The sequence below is a fragment of the Nycticebus coucang genome, chromosome 8 (genome assembly GCF_027406575.1).
Source record: "Nycticebus coucang isolate mNycCou1 chromosome 8, mNycCou1.pri, whole genome shotgun sequence".
NCBI lineage: Eukaryota > Metazoa > Chordata > Mammalia > Primates > Lorisidae > Nycticebus > Nycticebus coucang.
In genome coordinates, this window is record NC_069787.1 from 93064373 (window position 1) to 93079794 (window position 15422).

Below are 15422 nucleotides of genomic sequence, written 5' to 3' on the forward strand. Positions count from 1 at the left end.
AGTACAGCCTTGATGTGGTGACTCATTTCTAGTTTCTAACAAAGTCAAGAAATGGAAAAATAGTTACTTTAAAGTACAGAAACATCACCTTAATCAAGTTATCAAAGTTAAAATCATTAAAGGCTCGGGGCAGCGCCTGTGGCTCAAGGAGTAGGGCGCCGGTCCCATATGCCGGAGGTGGCGGGTTCAAACCCAGCCCTGGCCAAAAACCACAAAAAAAAAAAAAAAATCATTAAAGGCTCATGTTGATATCAGGTACCTCATGATATGATAAGTAAGGCATATCATCTCTACAGTATTGTTCCCCAAAATGCATAACCTCAGGCTAATCATGAGAAAACACTACAAAACGAAAATAAGGATTATCCTACAAATTCCTGACCACTATTTTTCAAAGGTATTAAGAACAGATAGGCAAGGAGACCAAAAAACCATCACACATTGCAGAAAAGAAAACTAAAGAAATGTGTTTTCTTTAGAAAACTAAAGAAAACTAAATGCAATGTGGCAAAAATATGACATTCATACAGCTATACCAAAAAATATATATATATGACATTCATACAGCTATACCAAAAAAAAATATATATATATATATGACATTCATAAATGCAATGTGGTATCCTAGAAAGACATCAATGTAAAAACTAGGGAAATCGGAGGTAAGTCTGTAGTTTAAGAAATAATATCCTGGGGGCGGCGCCTGTGGCTCAGTGAGTAGGGCGCCGGCCCCATATGCCGAGGGTGGTGGGTTCAAACCCAGCCCCGGCCAAACTGCAACAAAAAAAAAATAGCCGGACGTTGTGGCGGGCACCTGTAGTCCCAGCTGCTCGGGAGGCTGAGGCAAGAGAATCGCGTAAGCCCAAGAGTTAGAGGTTGCTGTGAGCCGTGTGACGCCACGGCACTCTACCCCAGGGCGGTACAGTGAGACTCGGTCTCTACCAAAAAAAAAAAAAAAAAAGAAATAATATCCTGGGTGGCGCCTGTGGCTCAGTGGTAGGGCGCCGGCCCCATGTACCAAGGGTGGTGGGTTCAAACCCAACCCCAGCCAAACTACAACAAAAAAATAACCAGGCACTGTGGTGGGTGCCTGTAGTCCCAGCTACTCAGTGCCTGTGGCTGTGGCTCAAGCAGCTAAGGAGCCAGCCACATACACCAGAGCTGGCAGGTTCCAATCCAGCCCGGGCCTGCCAAACAACAATGACAACTACAACCAAAAAAATAGCTGGGCATTGTGGCAGGCACCTGTAGTCTCAGCTACCTGGGAGGCTGAGGCAAGAGAATTGCTTAATTAAGCCCAAGAGTTGGAGGTTGCTGTGAGCAGTGATGCCACAGCACTCTACCCAGGGCCACAGCTTGAGGCTCTGTCTCAAAAAAAAAGCAGGATAAAGAGTATAAATTCTGTACTGTCTTTACAATTTCTATAAATCTAAAATTATTTCAAAATAAAAGGGTTTTTTGGGCAGGGGGAAACAGGATCTCACTCCATCACCCTGGGCAGAATGCCATGGTACCACAGCAACCTCAAACTCTTGGGCTCAAGTGATCCTCTTGCCTCAGCCTCCCACGTAGCTGGGACTACAGGCATCAGCCAAAACATCTGGCTAGTTTTTCTATTTTTAGTAGAGATGTGGTCTCACTCTTGCTCAGGCTGGTCTCGAACTCCTGAGCTCAGGCAATCTACCCGCTTCAGCCTCCCAAGTGCTACAATTACCACCTTACTAGGCCAAGATTAACTTTTTGTCTTTGTGATGGGGACTTACTACTCTATTGCCCAGGGTACAGTGCAGTGGTATCATCATAGTTCACTGCAACCTCAAGCTCCTGGCCTCAAGAGATTCTACTATCCCAGCCTCTCAAGTAGCTAAGACTACAGGTGCAGACACATTCCATAATGTGTAACTAATTTTTCTTTTCTTTTCTTTCTTATTTCTTATTTTTTTCTTATTTCTTACTTTATTACCTTCCGTGGAATGCCCTGGTGTCACACAGCTCACAGCAACCTCCAACTCCTGGGCTTAGGCGATTTCTTGCCTCAGCCTCCCAAGTAGCTGGGACTACAGGCACTACCACAACGCCCAGCTATTTTTTGTTGTTGCAGTTTGGGCTGGGGCTGGGTTTGAGATTCCCGTGAGCTATGGGAATATGGGGCTAGCACCCTACCCACTGATCCACAGGCGCCGCCCCTAACTAATTTTTCTATTTAGTAGAAACGAGGTCTTGTTCTTGTTCAGGCTGGTGTCGAACTCCTAAGCTTAAGCAACCTTCTCACCTCAGCCTCCCAAAGTGCTAGGGTGACAGGTATGAGCCACCAAGTCCAGCCAGGCAAACTTTTTTTTTCTTTTTTTTGAGATAGAGCCTCACTCTGTCGCCCTTAGTAGTGTGCCATGGCATCTTTTTTTTTTCAAGACAGAGTCTCACTTTATCACCCTCAGTAGAGTGCCATGGTGTCACAGCTCATAGCAACCTTCAACTCCTGGGCTTAGCCAGGGGTCCTCAAACTGCGGCCGGCAGGCCACATGAGGCGGTGTGATTGTATTTGTTTCTGTTTTGTTTTTTTACTTCAAAATAAGATATGTGCATAGGAATTTGTTCATAGTTTGTTTCTGTTTTTTTTTTTGTAGCGACAGAGTCTCACTTTATGGCCCTCGGTACAGTGCCGTGGCATCACACAGCTCACAGCAACCTCCAACTCCTGGGCTTAAGCAATTCTCTTGCCTCAGCCTCCTGAGTAGCTAGGATTACAGGCGCCCGCCACAACGCCCAGCTATTTTTTGGTTGCAGTTCAGCCGGGGCCGGGTTTGAACCCGCCACCCTCGGTATATGGGGCTGGCGCCTTACTGACTGAGCCACAGGCACCGCCCCATAGATTTTTTTTTTTAAACTATAGTCCAGCCCTCCAACCGTCCGAGGGACAGTGAACTGGCCCCCTGTTTAAAAAGTTTGAGGACCCCTGGCAGGCGATTCTCTTGCCTCAGGCTCCCGAGTAGCTGGGACTACAGGTGCCCGCCACAACGCCCGGCTATTTAGTTGTTGTTGTTGCAGTTTGGCCAGGGCTGGGTTTGAACACACCAACCTCAGTATATGGGGCCAGTGCCCTACCCACTGAGCCACAGGTGCCACCCCACCAACTGCCTTCTTATTACTAATTAGGCTGTCCAGAACAATAGAGGTGTCCTGGCCAGTAGATAATTAAATTTTATTGTGTACATGGCACTTAGTACTTTTGACATATTTTAACTGGTATTTGGTTTATCGGTGTCTGGTAAGTTTACATGAATTAATTTCCAAGACTTAAACTTTTTTTTTTTTTGCATTTTTTGGCAGGGGCTAGGTTTGAACCTGCCACCTCCGACATATGGAGCCAACGCCCTACCCCTTTGAGCCACAGGCGCTGCCCAAAGACTTGAACTTCTTAAGTCTCTTGTGGGGGTTAGAGAGACCTTGGTTTGGATGCCACCTCTTCCACTTAACTATCTGTCTGATCTCTTATTTCCATCAGTTTCAATTTTCTCATCTATAAATTTCCATCAGTTTCAATTTTCTCATCTATAAATAAATACTTGCCTGGGAAATGGCAAGTGCTCTGAAAGTGGTACCTTTATTATGTTTATGCTAAATTTGAAGAGCATAACTGAGGTAAAAAACATGGAAGCAGTCTTGACCATCCAACCACATCAATTTAAAAGACACCCCCCTGAAAAGAGATGTTCCAACCTAGAGAGCTGAGAAAAGCAAAGCTAAAAATTTTCAAGTAAAGTACCTGCTGCACTGTACCGATGGAGCCTCTTGCTTAGCAACTCTAATGTTGTCTACCAAACACCCAGCCTGTAATAGTTAGAGCATGACAACTGTTCACTCTAAATCCATGTGCTCATCTTGGATTCAGGTTGATTTATAAAAATAGCTGCTGCTGCTCTTTGAATCTCTTTGCGCTGATGACTGGGCAGTGTTACCCTATAGGCCTAGAGCAGCTGTATTCCCTCACCACACCCATTTCTCTGCCTACCAAGCCAAGCTGACGGGCACCCCCCCCCCCATCTCTGCAGCATACTATTCTCCCTCCTCCTGGGCTGAGTGAGCAAATTACAAGCACAAATATCCCCTGATGCAATGCCACAACCATCCCTGGGAAAGAGCAGAGGCAGTTGCCAAAAGCACAGCAGCAGGGAAAATAGGCGGGAGACACACACACAGAAAGCAAGAAACTTTACAATGATATGCAGCCTAGGAGAGAATCAAGAGGCCCTAGGGACAATACTGTAACTGGACCAGAGGAGGAAAAGGGAAAAAGGGGGTTTCCAGTAGAAAGCTGGGTAACGCTAACCTTCCTGAGAGCATATTCCACCCTAATATGTGTCCTAAAATATAAACCTAAAGGCAATCAATCACTGCTTCCTCCTCAAATCAATGCATGTAATTTACACGTTTTTGGAGGGGGAGCCAAAGCCCCTAAAACTCTACCGCAGGGCAATTTCACAGAAATAGAACTCGGGCAACACACCAGGCTAGATATTTGTCCCATGTTATAAATTACAATTTTTGTTATGGTTAATGTTTCCAACTGCCCCTCCTAGTCCCTGTCCTTACCCTCCCAACCTCACACTTATTCGACCTCTTCGCACTCCCGCAGCCAGACGCGTGCTTTAGCCCCCAAACAGTGCCAGGGCCGCAACCACAGGGAGAGCCCCGACTCTGGCCCAGTTCACCAGACCACCCCCCAGCCCCACCCACAACCGCTGACTGAAGCCCTCTCTAAGGTTTGCCTCAGTTGCACATCAACTGAATTCCCTGAAGCCTCACAAAACGACGCTAGAGTTCTACCTTCTCGAACGCACCCAGGGTCCTAGACTGCAGCCGACCCTCGCTCCCCGGAATCAGCCCCATCCAGAGCCCGAGGCATGCCACTCGGCCCCATCGCCGCAGACCTCCAAAACCCGATTTCTCAGCCCGCCTCGACCCATGGCCTCCCGAAGACCGCGCCTAGAAGACTCCGAAGGTCACGCCTGCAGGCCCCCGTCCCGGTCCCCTCCCTTGGCCGCCCCTGAGTCCCGCAGGCCGGCGGCCACCGCCCTTCCCTGCCTCGGGCGGGCCTTGAGGGGTCCCAAGCGGCCGCGGGGCGAGGTTCGGGCAGCCTCCAGGACACTGAGGAGGCCGCCCCCCGACCGGGCCGCGCCTGCAGCTGCACCTACCCGCCGCCGCCGCCGCCGAGCCGAAGTCGGAGCCGAAGGGAGCCGGGAGAACGCCGGGACTAGCCGGGAAGAGCCGGGAGATGTCGGGAGGAACCCGGAGCCAGCAAGCTAGTCCGAGGGGCGGGGCACAGGGAGGTGGCCACTTCCTCGTCGTCCTCCGGAGAATCGGCGCAAGGGAGCGGCGCCGCCACTGCCAACCCAGCGGGCGTCGCCACTGCAGCCAATGAGCACGGTGAAGGGGCGGGCGGAGGGCTGCAGCAGGCCAATGGGCGGTGGCCCCGCTACTTCGTCCTCTCTGTAGAAAGTGCGCGAGCGGTGGGCGGTTGAGAGCGAGGTACGTATGGGGGCTTCAGGTCCCGCCTGTAGCCTGCGAGTGTCCAAGAGGGCCGCAGGCCGACCAGTTGCCTTCTCTGTTCTGTGATGACCGTAGCCTTCTTAGAGCTTAGGTTCCTGGAGCGGGGACCATGCGAGAGTGAAGGCGCACGCGGCCGGGCTAGGTCTCCCTAGGCTGCGGGCTTGTGGGCTCTGTGATGTAATCTGGGAGGGGCACGGGGCGGGGCTAGAGCGCGGGCCCGTGGTCTTTGGAAGAAACCCACCCTGAACTGAAGAAGGGGCGCTTGGGGGGGCCTTTCCTGGGCTCAGCTTACCCGAGCCTCATGTGGCTGATGAGCTCTTGAAACATGGCTGGTCCAAGTTGAAATGCACTGTTACGGTAGAAGACACCAGATTTTCAAGGCTTAGTACAAAAAAACATACAGAGTACGTTATTCTAATCTTTTTTATTGATTACTAGCAGGGTATTGATTCAATTTGTTAGAATAGGCCAGGATTTTACACCTGTAATCCCAGCACTTGGGGAAGGAAGGAGGAAAGATTGCTTGAGGCAAGGAGCAGGAGATACTGGGCAAATGTAGTGAGATCCTGTCTCTACAAAAACTTTTTTGAGACAGTCTCACTTTGTCGCCCTTGGTGGAGTGCTCTGGCGTCACAGGTCATAGCAACGTCAAACTCTTGGGCTCAAGCGATTCTCCTACCTCAGCCGCGCGAGTAGCTGGTACTACAGGCGCCCGCCACAACGCCCAGCTAGTTGGTTTTTTGTTTTTGTTTTGTTTTGTTTGCAGTTTTTGGCAGGGGCCGAGTTTGAACCCGCCACCTCCCGGTATATGGGGCCAGCGCCCTACTCCTTGAGCCACAGGTACCCCCAACCCAGCTAGTTTTTATTTTTATTTTATTATTATTATTTTTTTTTTAGAGACAGTCTCACTTTGTCACCCTCGGTAGAGTGCGGTGACGTCACAGCTCACAGCAACCTCCAACTCCTGGGCTTAGGCGATTCTCTTGCCTCAGCCTCCCTGCTAGCTGGGATTACAGGCGCCCACCACAACACCCAGCTATTTTTTGTTGCAGTTTAGCCAGGGCCCTGTTTGAACCAGCCACCCTCAGTATATGGGGCTGGCACCCTACCCACTGAGCCACAGGCGCCACCCACCAGGTATTTTTTAGAGATGGGGTCTTGCTGTTGCTGGGGCTGGTCTCGAACCTGTGAGCTCAGGCAATCCACCCTCCTCGGCCTCCCAGGGTACTAGGATTACAGGCGTGAGCCCCGTGCCCAGCCAAAAACTTTTTTTTTTTGCAGTTTTTGCCTGGGTCTGGGCTTGAACCTGCCACCTCCGGCATATGAGGCCAGCGCCCTACTCCTTTGAGCCACAGGTGCTGCCCCAAAAACTTTTTTTAATTAGCTGATGGAGGCTTGGCGCCTGTGGCTCAAGCTGCTAAGGCGCCAGCCACATACATCTGAGCTGGCAGGTTCGAATCCAGCCCAGGTCCGCCAAACAACAATGATGGCTGCAACCAGAAAGAAAATAGCCAGGCATTGTGGCGGGTGCCTGTAGTCCCAACTACTTGGGAGGCTGAGGCAAGAGAATCGCCTAAGCCCAGGAGTTGGAGGTTGCTGTGAGCTGTGATGTCACAGCACTCTACCCAGGGCGACAGCTTGAGGCATAAAATAAATAAATAAATTAGCTGATGGTGGGCTCAGTGCCACCAGAGCTGGCGGGTTGGAATCTGGCCTGAGCCTGCTAAGCAACAATGACAACTGCAATCAAAAAATAGCTGGGCGTTGTGGTAGGTGCCTCGAGTCCCAGCTACTTGGGAGGCTGGGGCAAGAGAATCGCTTAAGCCCAAGACCTTGAGGTTGCTGTGAGTTCTGACACCATGATACTCTACACAGGGCAACACAGTGAGACTGTCTCAAAAAAATAAGTAAATAAAAATAAATTACCTGATGGGCGGCGCCTGTGGCTCAGTCAGTAAGGCGCTGGCCCCATATACCGAGGGTGGCGGGTTCAAACCCGGCCCCAGCCAAACTGCAACCAAAAAAATAGCCGGGCGTTGTGGCAGGCGCCTGTAGTCCCAGCTACTCGGGAGGCTGAGGCAAGGGAATCGCTTAAGCCCAGGAGTTGGAGGTTGCTGTGAGCTGTGTGAGGCCACAGCACTCTACTGAGGGCCATAAAGTGAGACTCTGTCTCTACAAAATAAAATAAAATAAAATAAATAAATTACCTGATGATGGACCTGTAGTCCTAGCTACTCCTAGGCTGAGAATCACTGTTTAGCCTGTTAAGTTTAGGGTTCCAGTGAGCTATGATCAGGCCACTGCCCTCCAGCCTGGGCAACAGAGCAAAACCTTGTCTCCAAACACAGTATAGCAAGACAGAGCATAGTTTAATGTTTCTTTTTTTTTTATAGAGACAGAGTTTCACTTTATTGCCCTCGGTAGAGTGCCGTGGCGTCACACAGCTCATAGCAACCTCCAACTCCTGGGCTTAGGCGATTCTCCTGCCTCAGCCTCCCGAGTAGCTGGGACTACAGGCACCCACCACAACGCCCAGCTATTTTTTTGTTGCAGTTTGGCCGGGGCTGGGTTTGAACCCGCCACCCTCGGTATATGGGGCCGGCGCCCTGCTCACTGAGCCACAGGCACCGCCGTTTAATGTTTCTTTTAACCTTTTGAAATGTGGCTGCTAGAAAACTTAAAATTACCATTTGGTTCAAATATTTCTGCTGGGTAGCAGTGGTCCAATATGAATAGTAATGTGTAACATCTACTGACCAGTTTTTGGCAATGGCTCTTTTAAGCATCACAACAATTGCACATGGTTGTATTTAAATTGTGTGTTTTATCCTTTGAAAATAAAACTGTATGCGGCACCTATGGCTCAAAGGAGTAGGGCACCGGCCCCATATGCTGGAGGTGTGGGTTCAAACCCAGCCCAGGCCAAAAAACTAAAAAAAAAAAAAAAAAAAGTTTAGTAACTTAGCTAATCAGCAAGCCAGTATTTAGTGATCCTGGAGCCACATTCTCAACCTTTTGCTAATACCAAAAAGAACACTGGTCTTGGTTGAAAGTCCTGAGTTTGAGGTCCAGTCTGCTTCTTTCAAGCTGTATCACTTTGGGAGAGTTAAGCTTCAGTTGCCTCATTTATAAAAATGAAATAATAAGTGGGGTGCAGTGGTAATGCTGGTAATCTCACACTTTGGGAGTCAGTCACAAGAGGATCATTTGAGCCCAGGAATTTGAGACCCGCCTGGGCAACATAGTCAGAACCCGTCTCTACAAAAACATTTTTTAAAAATTATCCAGGCATTGGGCGGCACCTGTGGCTCAGTCGGTAAGGCGCCGGCCCCATATACCGAGGGTGGCGGGTTCAAACCCAGCCCTGGCCAAACTGCAACCAAAAAATAGCCGGGCGTTGTGGCAGGCGCCTGTAGTCCCAGCTACTCGGGAGGCTGAGGCAAGAGAATCGCTTAAACCCAGGAGTTGGAGGTTGCTGTGAACTGTGTGAGGCCATGGCACTCTACCGAGGGCAATAAAGTAAAACTCTGTCTCTACAAAAAAAAAAATTATCCAGGCATGGTGGTGCATGTCTATAGTCCTAGCTACTCAGGAGGCTAAGGTAGAAACATCACTTTAGCCCAGGAGTTTGAAGACGCATTGTGCTAGGATCATACCACTGTGCTAGCCTGAGAGACAGAGAGAACCCTCATCGCTTAAAAAAAAGAGTTAGATAGTAGTCTCACCAACATCTCCTGTAGAGTCACTGACAAGATAATAATCAAGAGGTAGCTAGCTTACAAAAATAGTTAAAATAGACTCTGGACCCAGATTCCCTGTGTGCAAATCTGGGCACTGCTACTTATAAGTTATGTGAACTTGTAGAAGATATTTAATCTCCCTTTTGAAGACAAAAACTAATGGTGAGGAGTAGGAAGATGTTAGGTTCTTAACAGCTTAGAGTACCTGGGACTATAGGCTCCCACCACCATACCCCAATAGTTTTTTCTATTTTTAGTAGAGACGAGTCTTGCTTTTGCTTAGGCTGGTCTTGAACTCCTTAGCTCAAGCAGTCCACCTGCCTTGACCTCCCAGAGTGCTAGGATTACAGGTATTGAGCCACTGTGCCTAGCTGCCCAAACTTTTCAATTGAGGCAATTGAGACACATGACGACCCACAGAAAGTGTCAGAATCCAACTCCAACTCATTTTCTGACCCTGACTTGGGTGATCATTGCATTCCATCTTTCGTCTCTAAAATGATGTAGCATAATGATGCACTAAACATTATAGTTGATGACACAAAAGCCCCATGCTACCATCTACTTTAATGAGTGGACACTTTAAACATTCACCATCCCAGACTTTGCTGCTGGGGAAGCTATGTGCTTCACTTGATAGAGCTTTTTTGGGGACAGAATTTCACTTTGTCACCCTCGGTAGAGTACCATGGCGTCATAGCTCACAGCAACCTCAAACTCTTGGGCTTAAGCCATTCTCTTGTCTTAGCCTTGAGAGTAGATGGGACTACAGGTGTCTGCCACAATGCCCAGCTAGTTTTTAAAGACGAGATCTCACTCTGGTCTCGAACCTGTTAGCTCAGGCAATCCACCACCACCCCCTCAGCCACCCAGAGTGCTAGAATTACAGGCATGAGCCACCACACCTGGCCCAGGTAAGCCTTTATTAAAAAGACAAATTCAGGGCAGCACCTGTGGCTCAGTGGGTAGGGCTCCAGCCCCATATACCAAGGGTGGCAGGTTTGAACCCGCCTCAGCCAAAGTGCAACAAAAAAATAGCCGAGCATTCTGGCAGGTGCCTGAAGTCCCAGCTACTGAGGCAAGAGAATCACCTAAGCCCAGGAGTTGGAGGTTGCTGTGAGCTGTGATGCCCCAGCACTCTACTGAGGGTGATAAAGTGAGACTCTGTCTCTAAAAAAAAATAAAATGAAAGGACAAATTCAACTGCGTTGCCTCTACTTACTTAGAATATGGACATAATGTGTAGAGGTAAAATAGCCTTATTAAGGCAATGATGGTGAGAAGTAGAAAGATAGGAAGATGCTAGGGGGGCGGTGCCTGTGGCTCAAAGAGTAGGGCGCTGGCCCCATATACCAGAGGTGGTGGGTTCAAACCCAGTCCTGGCCAAAAAACTAAAAAAAAAAAAAAAAAAAGGAAGAAGCTAGATTTTTTTTTTTTTTTTTTTTTTTTTGAGACAGAGTCTCACTTTGTTGCCCTCCGTAGAGTGCTGTGGCATCAGTGCTGTTGCTGCTCACAGCAACCTCCAGCTCTTGGGCTTAGGTGATTCTCTTGCCTTAGCCTCCCAAGTAGCTGGGACTACAGGCACCCGCCACAACACCTGGCTATTTTTTTGTTGCAGTTTGGCCAGGGCCGGGTTCAAACCTGCCACCCTTGGTATATGGGGCCGGCGCCCTACCCACTGAGCCACAGGTGCCACCCAGATGCTAGGTTCTTAACATGCTTGAGCAGCTACATTTTTTTTTTTTTTTTTTTTTGAGGCAGTCTCAAGCTATCACCCTGGGTAGAGTACCATAGCATTACAGCTCACAGCAACCACCAACTCTTAAGCTCAAGCAAACCTCTTGCCTCAGTTTTTCTATTTTTAGTAGAGATGAGGGTCTCACTTTTTTGCTCAGGCTGGTCTAGAAGTCGTAAGCCAAGTAGTCCACCCACCTCAGCCTCCCAAAGTGCTAGGATTACAGGCGTGAGCCATTGCATGCAGCCAAGCAGCTACATTGATCTTTGACAGCCCTCCTCTGGACTTCCTATAAAGTGAGAAAAGTAAATGCCTATATCTTAAAGACATCATTGCTCAACAAGCCCCTATTGGAATAAGCCACTGTTAGTTCTCTGTTATTTGCAGCTAAATGCAATCTCAACAGAAGGATGGAATAAAAGTCCTGGACTACAAGTTGAGAAACACCATTACAGTCCTAGCTCTGCCATGAACAAGAAGTGTCGCCTTGAGCAAGTCATTTCCTATACCTGAGGCTCAAGTTTGTTTTCTCCATCAGGGGAAGTAGAACAAGATGATCTCTTCCGCCTCTTGCTTTCTGTGGTATCACTTATTATTCACCCTATGAAATGTGTAATGTGGGATTTCCTTTCCCTTGAAATAAGTCTTCTTTCAAGGTTAACTAACCAGAACCAATTACAAAGGCCTGTCCTGTTTAAGGGGATGTGATGAAACACACCTTTGGGGCATTCCCTGAACTCAAGAGTTCTTCTAGCTAGGGACTTCTTTCTTCCTTGGGTTAATTTCTTTTTTTCTTTCTTTTTTTAAGACAGGATCTCACTCTGTTGCCTGGGCTAGAGTGCAATGACATCATCACAGCTCACTGAAACCTCAAACTCCTGGACTTATGAAATTCTGCCTCAGCTTCCTGATCAGCTGTGACTATGTGCCTAGGTAATTTTTTTTAAAATGTCACTCTTTAAAAAAGAGTGACACATACCAAGTTTCAGATATTTATTAATCAGTGTAATCCTCAACACAGTACATCAACATGATTTCATTCATTTAAAGGAAAAAATATTTCCTGGTAAAGTGGAAAATTGTGCAGATAGCTTCTGGAAGATCTTCATTCTAAGCATCTTTATTGTGAAACATTTGGTTTAGAACTCTGGACCTTCTTTCTTCAGTTTGCTGTAATCCACTTCCCTGAGTAGAACTTGTATTGATCATTGGGATCCAGTTCCAGAGTTCTAGGTTATTCTTTCTGTTCCAACTAACATCTGGATTGAACAATACCGGAAGCAAGACATGCTGTGCTACTCCAGTACCTACAACGCCAATAAATATGAAGAGGGGAATCAAGCTCGAATGCTTCTTGGCTTGACTCAGAATCTGACAAAGCATGTTTACAGCAGTGGCCTTTAGTCTAAAGGGAAAGAAAAATAAACCTGCAGGCTAGGACCTGGACTCTGACTAGGTAATTTTAAAAATTTTTATAGAGATGGGGATCTTGCTATGTTGCCCAGGCTGGACTTGAACTCCTGGCCTCAAGCATTCCTCCTGCCTCAGCCCCCCAAAGTACTAAGATTATAGGCATGAGCCACTATGCCTGTTATGCCTGGCCTCTTGCTCTGTCACCCATGCTGGAGTGCACTAGCATGATCATAGGTTATCCTCAAAACTCCTGGGCTAAAACAATCCTCTCTCCTTAGCATCCCAAGTAGCTAGGACTACAGGTATACATCACCATGTCCAGCTATTTTAAAAAATTATTTTATAGGCTTGGTGCCTGTGGCTCAAGCGGCTAAGGCGCCAGCCACATACACCTGAGCTAGTGAATTCAAATCCAGCCCGGGCCTGCCAAACAACAATGATGGCTGCAACCAAAAAATAGCCGGGTATTGTGGCAGGCGCCTGTAGTCCTAGCTACTTGGGAGGTGGAGGTAGGAAACTCGCTTGAGCTCAGGAGTTGGAGGTTGCTGTGAGCTGTGATCACATCAGTCTACCCAGGGCGACAGCTTGAGGCTCTGTCTCAAAAAAAAAAAAAAAATTATTTTGTAGAGGATGGGCACAGTGGCTCATTCTTATAATCCTAGCACTCTGGGAGGCTGAGGCAGGTGAATTGCTCGAGCTCAGGAGTTGGAGACCAGCCGGAGCAAGAGAAAGACCCCATCCCTACTAAAAATAGAAAAACTGGCTGGGTGTAGCGGCTCACACCTGTCATCACTGATACTCAGGAGGCTGAGGCAAGAGGATTGCTCAAGCTCAAGAGTTTGAGGTTGGTGTGAGCTATGATGCTACGGCACTCTACTGAGAGTGACAAAATGAGACTTTGTCTCAAAAAAATTATTTTGGGGCCGGGCACAATGGCTCGTGCCTGTAGTCCTAGCATTCTGGGAGGCCGAGGTGGGTGGATTGCCCTGAGCTAACAGATTCAAGACCAGCCTGAACCAGAGTGAGACCCCATCTCAAAAAATAGCCGGGCGTTGTGGTGGGCACCTGTAATCTCAGCTACTCAGGAGGCTGAGACAAGAGACAAGAGGATCGCTTAAGCCCAAGAATTTGAGGTTGCTGTGAGCTATGACTCCATGGATCTCTACCAAGGGTGACAAAGTGAGACTCTGTCTCAAATATATATATATTTTTTAAATTTATTTATTTATTTAGTAGAGACAGGATCTCACTATGTTTCCCAGGCTCATTTCAAACTCCTGACCTCAAATGATCCTCCCACCTGAAACTTCCTAAATGCTTATAAGCATGAGCCACCTTGCCTGGCATGATTAATTTCATTCGCCTATCCCTAGAGGGAATACAAAGGAGGTGGGTTTGTTTCTACTCTAAAAATAATGGTAGAGGGGCTGGGCACCATGGCTCACACCTGTAATCCTAACACTCTGGGAGGCCAAGGCAGGTGGATTGCTTGAGCTCACAGGTTCGAGACCAGCCTGAGCAAGAGCAAGACCAAGACCTAGTCTCTATTAAAAATAGAAAAACTAAGGCAAGAAGATTGCTTGAGCTCAAGAGTTGGAGGTTGCTGTGAACTATGACACCACGGCACTTCACCCAGGGTGATAGCTTGAGACTCTGTCTCAATCAATCAATCGGTTTTAAAAATGGGGCTTGGGGGTGGCGCCTGCGGCTCAAGGAGTGGAGCGCCGGTCCCATATGCCGGAGGTGGTGGGTTCAAGCCTCAGCCCTGGCCAAAAACCACAAAAAAAAAAAATGGGGCTTGGCTCAGTGCCTGTAGCTCAGTGAGTAGAGTGCTGGCTCACAGTTCAAGCCCAGCCCAGGTCTGCTAAACAGCAATGACAACGGCATCCAAAAAATAGCCAGGTGTTATGGCAGATGCCTATAGTCCCAGCTACTTGGGAGGCTGAGGCAAGAGAAATAAGCCCAAGAGTTTGAGGTTGCTGTGAGCTATGATGCCACTTCACTCTACCAAGGGCAACACAGTGAGACTGTCTCAAAAAAGGGGGAGGGGATTTGCTTGATACTTTATTATGCTAAAAATAACTAAGAAAATAAATAAAATAAAAATGAGAGCAGTACCATGCCCATCTCTGTCCCTGAACTTCCTATTTAATTTCTCCTTGAGGGGCCTCAAGTACATCACTTGTGAAAAAAGAGGACTGTGGATTCTCAAAGGGTCAGTCCTTCAAGCCCTGCCATCCTAAGACTGAATTATACCTTCCGAATTTCCTTTTTTTCTTTCTTTCTTTCGAGACAGTCTCACTCTGTTGTTGCCATGGATAGAATGCCATGGCAGGCATCATCATAGCTCATAGCAACCTCCAACTCTTGGGCTCAAGTGAGACTCCTGCCTCAGCCTCCTGAATAGCAGGAACTACAGGAACCCACCAGAATACTTGGCTAGTTTTTCTATTTTTAGTAGAGACAGAGTCTCACTTTTGCTTAGGCTCATCTTGAATTCCTGAGCTCAAACAACCTACCCACCTTCCCACCTTCGCCTCCTAGAATGTTAGATTATAGGCAGTGAGCTAGTGGAACATTTTCACAGCCTTTATATGTCTGTGGTGTGTGTGTCTTTTATGACTGACATTTTAGAAGGATACAGCTACCCCTTTTTAAAATTAGAATGTGGCATGGCACAGTGGCTCAGACCTTTAATCCTACCACTCTGGGACGCCAAAACGGGCAGATTGCTTGAGCTCAGGAGTTGGAGACCAGCCTGAGCAAGAGCAAGATGCCATCTCTAAAAATAGCCAGGCAGGCAGCTCATGTAGCTCAGTGGGTAAGGGTGCCGGCCATATACACCGAGGTTAGCGGGTTCAAACCTGCTAAACCAACAATGACAACTGCAACCAAAAAAAAACCAAATAGCCAGACATTGTGGCGGGCACCTATAGTCCCAGCTACTTGGGAGGCTGAAGCAAGAGAACTGCTTAAGCCCAAGAGTT

The 15422-nt window shown here is 47.9% G+C and overlaps 1 protein-coding gene and 1 long non-coding RNA gene across 25 annotated transcripts in view; one reads left to right on the forward strand and one right to left on the reverse strand.

Moving 5' to 3' along the window:
* The window catches only part of MAP4 (microtubule associated protein 4), a 206821-nt gene extending 201477 nt beyond the window's left edge, over nt 1–5344 (reverse strand). For 4 of the 24 annotated variants that reach the window (XM_053600491.1, XM_053600488.1, XM_053600485.1 and 1 more), the window contains exon 1: nt 4825–4969. In XM_053600491.1, coding sequence (XP_053456466.1) covers nt 4825–4887 — 63 coding nt within the window. In that variant the 5' untranslated portion in view covers nt 4888–4969. Of the gene's footprint in view, nt 1–4824; nt 5089–5192 lie in introns of those variants that run through there. The other 20 variants (XM_053600489.1, XM_053600487.1, XM_053600486.1 and 17 more) reach the window with 14 other exon arrangements.
* Nucleotides 5345–5483: 139 nt separating this feature from the next.
* LOC128592543 (uncharacterized) overlaps nt 5484–15422 on the forward strand; it is a 51464-nt gene continuing 41525 nt past the window's right edge. Inside the window, exons 1-4 of the long non-coding RNA XR_008381914.1 lie at nt 5484–5526; nt 11410–11604; nt 11831–11955; nt 12073–12478. This is a non-coding gene — a long non-coding RNA (uncharacterized LOC128592543). The remainder of the gene's footprint in view (nt 5527–11409; nt 11605–11830; nt 11956–12072; nt 12479–15422) is intronic.